The sequence below is a fragment of the Triplophysa rosa genome, linkage group LG13 (genome assembly GCF_024868665.1).
Source record: "Triplophysa rosa linkage group LG13, Trosa_1v2, whole genome shotgun sequence".
NCBI classification, from domain to species: Eukaryota; Metazoa; Chordata; class Actinopteri; order Cypriniformes; family Nemacheilidae; genus Triplophysa; species Triplophysa rosa.
Window position 1 is genome coordinate 3,588,465 of NC_079902.1, and position 10,698 is coordinate 3,599,162.

Sequence of the window (10,698 nt, forward strand, 5' to 3'; positions counted from 1 at the left end):
TTAAGCCTACTGATCCCATAGCTCCGAATATTAGGCCTAATTAAACGTAATTACATACACTGTAAAAAAAATCCTGTTAAAACAGATAAAGTACTGGCAGAAAATTACCAGTATATTTTCTTTTATTTTACGGACATTTCCGTTAATGCTAAAATGTAATTTAATTCAGTGCAAAATGAAAAATGGAGAACATGCATACTCGAGTCATGGTCATTATTTATCTTTGTTTCATATGCTTTGTCCAGTAAAATCAATCATATGATATTGTTATGATATAATATGATATAATCCACCTTTTGGAGTGGCCAAGTCAGAGCCCAGACCTCAACCTAATAGAGATGCTATGGATTGACTTGAAGAGGGCCATACACATGAGACGTCCAAAGAATATGACCGAGCTAAAGCAGTTCTGCCAGGAAGAATGGGTACACCCGTACATTTTCCTTTATTTTACAGACATTTCCGTTAATGCTAAAATGTAATTTAATTCAGTGCCAAATGTAAAATACAGGTGAAACAACTGTAAAAAAATGAATACGGAAAATTCCTTCATATTAATACAGTATATTGTGCCTTGTTTTTACAGATTTTTTTAGTGTAGGCGATGTTTATGATGGACCTGCTGATGAGAACGATTATGCATGACGCATTTAAAAAAGAATAGACTTAAAAAACATAACTAAAAAGCATATCCAGGGTTCTTACACCTTTTCCAACTTCAAAATCCAGCACTTTAAAAGCACTTTTAATGTGTGTTTTTATACTTTTCCAGTCACTTACAACTGCGTTAATTACATGCTGACATACATATACTGTATGTTCCTTTGTAGATAATCCATAGTTATACTGTATGCCAATTATATGTAATTATACTATATACTAACTATACTCAATTTATTCCATAAAAGACTTGAGCAAATTGTCATTTAACTCACAAAGCAGACATCCTATACAGTACTGTGGGCACATATTTGTAATTGATATGATTTGACCACATAAAATAACAAAAGAAACACGGAAATAACATGGGTGCGAATTATAGGTTGCCGCCGCATCAGAAATAGAGAATCGATCAAGTTTTTCTTTAAATTTAAAACAATTTTTGCTCATTAAAATGCAATTAATATAATACTGTTCCTATGTAATTTGTTTTGAAAATTAGTCACCAAATGTGGGAACAGTAGGGTGTAAGCTTCCAAATGATATATTTAGTTTGTCAATATTACTTCAGGATAAGACTAAGGTACTGTTTTAACAGTATGGAAAATGCCCCACCTGTAAATTTGTGACAGTTCAGAAGAAAAAACATGAACTGGTTATCATATCTATCATATGTATTTCAATCTTAAAGATATTTGTTTAACATTACGTTATAAAAGTTCCCTTGATTGTATTTTGTTCAAACTTTTGTGTAGTGTTAAAAAAATAAAACAGGAATGTATTTCTCTGTTTCAATACACAGCCACTAGATGGCGCATCTACGCCATTTATACCACACAGCACCCAACCCCCACCCCGTCACAAAAACATTTTGCACTTTACGCGGGTGATCCCAGCGAGCTAAAAAAAAATTAAAAAATCTTTATTTATACGAAAAAAATCTAATCCCTGATATCGTTAACATCGTATTAGCACTTTGTTGTTTGATGAAAGAAAGAATTCGCAACACTGCAGAATTCAGTCGGTGAGCACACACACACAACTTGACGTAGTTTTTAAGTAAGATAGGCTAATTTCTGCCCGAGTCCCTGTTCATTTCCGACCATATCTGTCAAAAAAGACCTACAATTACACTTTACATCCCTCCCGAAAATTAATTAGTTCGCGAATTTTTCCATCTACCTTAAACTTAATTGGCCTAATCGAAAATTTCGAAATAATCTAAAAATTTACCTTTCATGTGGCTTGAAAGTAGGGCTGCACGAGATTTTATTGCGGTACCACTAAATCCTACTGCAAGCGAGCTGGCTGCGATATGCAATGCGTCAATATTTTTTTAATGCGTAGCTTGTTCGTGAAGCACGGCTCTGGGATCAGTAGGAAATGCTGCTGATCTAAAAGCAGTGCGAGTTTGAGTCGCTTATAATGTGCATTTGAAAAAGCAACACCCGTCAAACATGATCATTATATACTTTATTATCATAAAAATACCTGATGAGGCTTGAGTAACAGTTATAAAAAGATGTCCATATGCATCTAGGTGTCATATGGTCTTCTTCTGCAGTGCGTATTTGGAGTTTCCGCACGAGAGCGCCCTCTGGCTTTCGGATGCAGCAGCATTTTCTCGTACTTCACTCAAAAGCTGTGCATAAATCACGTGACATTTATCGTCGGTTTATCGTGACAGCCCTACTTGAAAGCTAAGCTGGCCCCATGGTGAAGAGCTGCACGTCCTTTTTGCATACTTTGCAGGTGGCCACTCGAGGATTTGGTCCACGTTTTAGCCATAATTTGTCATTTTCGTCCTCCAGCCAACGAGCATTGAAACTGCAAACGCCCGGCATATTATCTCCTACTCTGCTCCACCAGAGCGCGCACATCCAAAAGACTGGCAGATAACATTATAGCCACACGCCGATTTTTTTCGTATTTTCGTTATGTGCAAAATGTGTATTTTATTTCAAAAGAAAAATTCTCCGTAAAATTGCGAATTATTATGAAAGCAACGAAATTAAAGTTTTAGGCAGTTTTAAGCACTTGATCCCAAATCCAATCACTTTTCTAACCTTAAAATGACTATAATAAAATTCAATCATTTTACAGGATTTAAAGCACCCGTACGAACCCTGCATATCATACATGTTAACGCACAGCTTTACTGTAGGCTAAATAAAGTGCATTCATTATTACTGCAAAAGCTGCATATCAAGCAGAGCGAGTCTGACTATTGCGTTAATGGAATTAACTTACTGTACTAGAGAAAATAAAGTGCGGGACTTGATTGATGTTAAGGGTTATTCAAAGATGTTAAGACACAATGATCTCACTCTGACTGAAACATCCAAAGTGCGCACATCAGAATGTACGTGTCTCGCAAACATAATTATGTCTCAAGTGAATGCTTGGTGAAATGCCGGGGGAAATATCTGATCCGTCCAGGTCTTAAGGCCTTAACTCTCAATGTCAATCAAATAAATAAAATAAACCTAAATAAAAAACATAGACTTTACCTATAGATAGGGGGTTTTGAGTTGGTGTGTGCCAAATTTGCTGGAATTGGATACAGTAATTTTTTTTACATAAAATTCACTTGAAAAAAGGATTTTCATAAAAATCTTTATTCCACTAATCAAAACACAGTAATATCAATGGCCACTACAAGGAATTAGTACCAAGGCCATGGTGAATTAGATCCTGGCTCAGCTCATCAGTGATTGGGTGAGAGCAGTTCAAACTTATTGGCTGTGGAAATCAGCGGGAGGGGCTTATTATACAACAGACAAAACGCCGTAAAAGACGCGCGCTCTGTGCAACCAAAACAGCGTTTTTTACGCCATCATATGGCCAGACAGCGGCGCAAAAGGTGGCGCTTTTCGGGGCGCCTTAAAACGCCGTTAAATACGGCGTTATGGGCGGCTTTTCGCGCGGTTTTTACGGCGCTTGGATGTAAACGCGTTGCGTAATTCTGAACCATTTTGCTTTTTTCTTCCTGCATGCATAATAAAATTCTAATTTATTTATATAGCGCTTTTCGCAATGTGCATTGTTCAAAAGCAGCTTTACAGAAGAAAATCTATAAAAAAACAAACAAACAGAAAAACACTTCAGGTAAAACACAGTGCATGGTGTTTGTAGAACAAGCAAGGTCGTTCTAATTAAGCTATGTTAACGGAATTTACCGAACCTTAATCTAATAACATAATATATTATTTTATTTGATTAATTTATTACCTATAATAAAGGTACATAAATAGGTAAGAGAACAAGAGTTAGAAGAGTAATTTATTCGTAACAGAAAACAGTATTTACCTATAATGCAGTTTTGCACAAGTCAGAAACTCCACCCAAGCTGAAACTGAGATATCATCTCATATAAATTAAATTATATGAGACAATGCGGTGTCATACGTCTAAATGCAGATTAAAGGTTGGACATTACTTTAATCAAAATAATCATTACAAAAAAAAATAAGCTTGATTGCTTAGCAACCTTAAACTGTATTATTTATCTGCCCCATGCCGTGGAGGAGCGCGTTTCTCCGCAGCCGGCCTCAACAGACTGAAAACGGACGTTCACCCAAGCATTTAGATATGATTGATTTTACTGGACAAAGCACATGAAACAAAGATAAATAATGACCATGACTCGAGTATGCATGTTCTCCATTTTACATTTTGCACTGAATTAAATTACATTTTAGCATTAACGGAAATGTCCGTAAGATAAAAGAAAATGTACTGGTGATTTTCTGCCAGTACTTTATCTGTTTTAACAGGATTTTTTTTACAGTGTAAGTAATTACGTTAAATTAGGCCTACTATTCGGAGCTATGGGATCAGTAGGCTTAACCACCATCTTTGTGCAAACCAACTTTTTAAAATAGTTTTGCCTGTAGCTTGTAAGTAGCATGCCCGCATCTCATTTTGCCATGTTCTCTCCAGGCTAGGCTGCATGAGTGTGTTGCCTGGCCTGAATCCCGCACTTATTTCTATGTGCTGAATAATATTTTTTTCCATTTCAAAAGGAAACGTGGCTGTTTATTGTAAGTTTCTTTGCATTTCCACTCACGATAGCGTCAGTCTCTTCATGGAGGTAAATGGCAAGGCATTTGGCATTGACTTGGGCTGTGTTATATTTTAGTTAATAAGTTCATGCTTGTTACATTACAATCATTGCGCAACATTATTGCGTCTCCTTATAGTCAATCAATTTTTGTAATATGGAAACTAAAATCACATGGGCTACTGATAAGAGACATGCATAGACTAAAAGGCCCTGTAAGTCGCTTTGGATAAAAGTGTCCGCTAAATGCGTAAATGTAAAATCTATTACTGTTCGTTCGTCCACTGATGTCACGTACGAAAGTCCACTGATGAGTTCAGCAGCAAAAATCAAGTGCAGATACGGTTTATAAAAATATCTCTCATTCCAGACTTTCTTTTCATACTGACCACGCATTAAGTACTGAAATATAAATCTAAAAACGGCCAAGCGATACAGATAAACAGAACAAGACCAACTACGTAAAAATTGACTAATGGTTCAAGCGGGTCTCGAACCGGCATTTGATGCTGTCAGCGATTGCGAGTCGATCACGCTAACCAGCAGACTACCACCCTCAGTGCTCAGCCTTTGCTTAAAGGGAATACAGTTTACTTTTTACTCTAGCTGAGCTCGCTCATACCAGGAGTGATTTCTGGTGTTGGAAATTAGCTAATACAATATTTCAACCGATTGCTTTTTTGCTTTTCACGTAGGCAATACGCGCTATATGTAATAAGCAGGATACACGTTGTGTAACTTTACATTTCCAAAGAGAAGAAGTCGCTTCTTCGGAAAGCAAGCGATGGTTTGTTTAATGATATCAAAGGTAACACTGCGCACATGATAAAATCCTGTAAAATGATCAATGGTAAATTGCTCTGGTCTGGCTCAGTTCATCAGTGATTGGGTGAGAACAGTTCGAATTTACTGGCTGCTGAAGTCAGCGGGAGGGGCTCATTATACAACACAAAAAACGCACAAATAACGCACGCTCTGTGCAACCAAAACAGCGTTTTTTACGCTGTCATATGGCAAGACAGCGGCGCAAAAGGTGGTGCTTTTCAAGCGCCTTAGAACGCCGTTAAATACGCCGCTATGGACGACTTTTCGCGCGTTTTTTACGGCGTTTGCAATCGCGATGCCGTATTTTGCGGCGCAAATACTGTTTAAAACGCCGTCAAAAACGGTGTTCGGATATAAACGCGTTTAATCTATGGCGTAATTCTGTCACCATCGGCGTGCCATAACATACACAGGTAAGCACGTCACCAGCGGACAGAGAGCGCGTGTGGGAAAATATGTCACGTCAACCACCTGAAAAGCAGATAAAAATGTGTTTTTAAACGCTCCCAGGGTGGTGAAAATACGCATGCCCTGCCCCTGACAAGCAACAGTCCAGTTACCACCAGATGACAGGTTTTCACCCATCTTATCCTTCGTTCTATCCGGACCGCAAGACACAATGAACCATTAAAAAAATCAGACTATTTCTGTGGTTTAAATTGAGCAGCGGCGCGCGTCTACATAACTGGGATGTACACATCACGCGCACTCAAGGACATTTATGTTGATTATATTTTGCAGCTATATCCTCTAATATCTTTATTTAGCGCCAAACGCGCTTCATTTTAACCCTTTTCCGCTCCGTGAGCGCTGCTTCTCCCGCCAAAGACACGACGCATATAAGACCTGCAGACACCAAGAGCAGGTAAATAAATGGACACTTTTTCTGTAACGCTTAAGTAAACGAAAATGCAGCACTAATAAAGTATTTTTAGCTGTCAGTCAGTTTACTGTTTGCTATATAGGTTTGTGACAGATTATACAACATAACGTCTTGTATCTACATATAGCATTTATGATATTAATAGCATAAATAATCAGCATGTTAAGAGCATTTCATTGTGAATCATGTTTTAATTGGAAAGAATATTTAGAATCAGGTCTAGTATGAATGGCAAGGAAAGGCTGTTAGTAACTTTGTAAGTACTCCTGCTCATGATATATTTATTTCAGTTGTTACATTTTGTTGTCAGTAGTTTTTTTTAATAATAAAATAGACCACTGGGACTTCGCTTCAGCACCAGAGCCTACAACACATTTTCTCAGTTACCAGACCTTCTATGTTTCACACAGACCGTGGCTATCAGAATATAAAGTAAATGGCCTGATAAAACATGAGACTCATTGATTTAACATTATTTATTAAAAAAAGTATTGTCCGGACCTCCTCCGCCGCAAAAAATATATAGAGACCGCAGCCCCCCCCCCCAAAGCCGTAAACCTAGGGGAAACACTGAACACCCTTATACATATCACTTCACAATCGCTGTTTGCCACTGTTTACATATCACACTTTACAATTGTTTGTTGTATTCCTCAACTGTAAGTCCCTTTGGATGAAAGCATCTGCTGAATGAATAAATGTAAATCTAAATACAAATATCATGCAAATGAAGCCCAGAGCTTATCAAGTAGACATAAAAAAGACAGAACGGTAAAAAAAGAAAATGTCTCACATCTCTAAACTCTACTATTCCCAATTCTCCAAGCTCACTGACACAGTTGTAAGCAGATCCTGACTGAAGAAAGAGCTGCACCAGACAGACCTCTTCACTGCGGAACATAGATCCCATGACCTAAAACACAAAAACAAATCAGTTATTGTGCATCTGAAAAAGTGGAAGCACCTGGAATACGTTATTGTAATTAGACATGCCACTTCCTCTTTTGATCTGACTCAGTGTGTGCATGAGCATGAGTGTGTCCTTGATTGTGGAGTTTTTCAAGTTTCATAATCAAAATATCCTTCATGCTCAACTTAAGAAATACCCTATAGCAATATCAACTTTTCTATGGTCTATAGTTGAAAACATCCCTAATATATTTACATATATAATTTAACTAAAACATCAACTTACCATTTGCTCTAACATCAACGTAAAGCACAAGATGAAAATCAAATCAGATAAAAGTATATAAATAAAACATAATTGTCTGAATACTTGCAAAACATTGGGGCTTTAATAAAGAAATGTCATGTTCATATCTTATATAACCAGGCAGCCCATATTTAACCAGAACTACGTCATTGTCAGTGTTGGGTGTAACTAGTTACTAAGTAATTAGTTACTGTAATTTAATTACTTTTTCACTTGAAAACGTAAAGTAAGGGATTACTCTTATTTTTTCTGTAATTTAATTACAGTTACTTTTGATGTAATTAGACTAAATACTTTGTGTAATATATGTGTGTGCAATAGTGGAATTAACATCAAAATTCAAAGTCTAACTTTAAAATCTGTGCTTTAATGTATAATTCTCACATTTGTAATACTTTGGTCGGTACATAAGAGTACTTTATGTAGTTCATATTATTTATTTGAATGAATTAAAAGAGCCGTCCTTGAATCACTTAACTAATCAAAGTTGATGTATGATATAGAAAGTAATTAGTAATAAGTAACTAAATACTTTTTGGAGAGAGTAATTTGTACAGTAATCTAATTACACTATTGAATATGTAATTAGTAACTAGTAATGAATTACTTTTTCAGAGTAACTTACCCAACACTGGTCATTGGTATACCCAGAACATGCGATTTCATTTTAATCACATTACAGGACTTACAGCACTTTTAAGGCCTTTCATGCTAAATATTTAGACAACTATCCCAACTAATCTTGAAAAGTCATACAGTAGTGGTTAACACAAAGTTCTTTCCAGCTGACAGTGAGCATTCATTTTCCATTCACGTGCTTCGTACATTGTAAAAAAAAAAACCATACAAAAAATATTGAACGTTTTAGACAGCCTCGACTGTCACTCTGCTATTTGCGAGAGTCGGAATTTTATTGAAAGATGTTTATATCGAATGTATAAATTAGAAGAGAGAAGATTAATTCATACAGTCATGACATAATACATACATATTACATGTAGGCCTACGTAAATGCATCTAAACAGGCAAAAAATGAAAGTGGTGTGTATTATTTACAGTACTTGAATCAACATGTTATGTGAAATCTGACCGTGTTAAAGTGTGATCAGATATTAAAACAGTGTCATGAGCAGAATAACACCATCCGTGTAAACATCCAGTCTGATCCGCACTCTTACCTGCTGATAATGCACCGACACCAGCAAACAGGACTGACTTTTATCCACACTATTTGACAATACTTGTCTTGAAGCGGAGAACAACGGTCCGTATCTTGTTAAAAGAATAAAGTTATAACAGCTCTATGAGAGTGAGTCACGAACTTCCCATTTCTTTACAGTCACGTTACCGTCGCTTGTCATGTGACCACAGCCCAAAACTTCAGCGCATCGGTGGTCAAGCTAACGTTACACAGAACATTTTAGGTTATTGTTTTTTTGTCAACTAAAATGTACATACTTTACATCTATTAGTTCCAAATGTTGCAATGCTGTCTATAATGTTATGTTTCTTAAACTGTTTAGCCCTGCGGTCACGTGACAAGCTTCAGTAACGTGACTCAAGAAACAGGAAGTTCGTCCTTGGTGTTTCGGGTCTGACGTCATCAGATCCGTGGGCGTGGCTTGTTGGTTTTGACTAAATCCTTGGTGCTCAAAGTCTTACGAAACCTTTACCCTAACCCTAACCTTACTCTAACCATCTAAAGTACATTTGATTGTTAAAATCGCCTAAAAAACACCGTTGCGCACTGTTGCGTGATGACGTCAGACTCGAAACACCAAGGATTTAGTGAGAGCCATAGGCCCTGTCCCAAATGGTGCTCTCCGGTCTTGTGGACCTCCTCAGAGTCCACACTTGGTGACGTCAGGAAGTGCAGACCTACAGGGCACTAGGCACGAGTCCACAAGGGTACATGGGAGTGCATTTTGGGACAGGCGGTGAGCAAGCGGTGCTTTCTAATCACTCTCGCGGTACTTTGTTGTCATTCGCTGATCAGTCTGCACAGCGCCGCGTGAAGTCGATCACACTTGTTGTCCCATTGTTGTTATTTGGGACTGGAGCTGCAGGTTTTTATTGTTCTGTATTTCATATTTTGATATGCCACCCGAGCATTATGCAATAGATACTTATGTTTGTAATGCATTAATTTGTCATGACGTAAATGCAACTGCTTATGTATATTTATTTATTTGTATACAATATTCTTCTGTATACACTTCTTAATATGCATATATGTTGTTGTTGTTATTTAATATTTCTCTATAATACAGAAGCTGTGTTGTTCAGCTTTACAGAGACAACTACATATAAATCTACAACAAAATATGGCTTATTACCTTAAGTAAGAAAAAGCACTGCATTAAACGTTTTTATTCTTGATTAGCTGGCTTAATAGAAAATAAATAAGCAATAATGTGAAAAAGTAACCAATTAATAAATTAATTTAGAATTTTATCAAAACATACATTTAAAAATGTATTTGTCATGTTTACGTAAATGTCTGACATTCACGACACTCCTCCCATCCGTTCTGTGATTGGGCGTTCGCAAGGATTTCTGGGTAGGGGACTTCAGTTGAGTCTGCATCAATGCGGGCTTCGCCGAAGACCGCATCGAGGGCACAAAGGAGGCGCTCGCGAGCAGACTTCTGAGCGCTAAAAAGACAAATGGGACACCCTACGGACTTGTAGACTTGGCGAGAACGAGCAATTTAAGTCCACGAGACCGTAAGTCCACATGAAGTGCGCCATTTGGGACAGGGCCATAGAAGGTGTCGGTACACGATCCGGGATGCCTGCACGATCCGTTCTGCGCATGCACGTAATTAAGTAGTTATCCACGGTTTCCCTACACTGTTGGTATCACGCATGCGATGAAACACTTGACGGCCAGGCGGCACAACTGGCGGCATGTTTTTGTAGGCTACATTGTGTTTTTCATTTAACAGTTCACGGCGGGCCTATTTTGATGTTTTAAAATGTAGCTTACACTATGCATTACGATGTGTTTACGTGGTTGCTAATCCAAAATAATAAAGGAGTTGTTACATGA

General features: G+C 37.5%; 1 protein-coding gene across 2 annotated transcripts in view; it reads right to left on the reverse strand.

Annotated features, from left to right (window-relative positions):
* The window catches only part of tcirg1b (T cell immune regulator 1, ATPase H+ transporting V0 subunit a3b), a 46,441-nt gene extending 37,454 nt beyond the window's left edge, over positions 1-8,987 (reverse strand). Inside the window, exons 1-2 of one of the 2 annotated variants that reach the window (XM_057349955.1) lie at positions 8,826-8,987; positions 7,225-7,344 (exon numbers count right to left, since the gene is read on the reverse strand). In XM_057349955.1, coding sequence (XP_057205938.1) covers positions 7,225-7,341 — 117 coding nt within the window. In that variant the 5' untranslated portion in view covers positions 7,342-7,344; positions 8,826-8,987. The remainder of the gene's footprint in view (positions 1-7,224; positions 7,345-8,825) is intronic. The other variant, XM_057349953.1, reaches the window with a different exon arrangement.
* Positions 8,988-10,698: the final 1,711 nt, after the last annotated feature.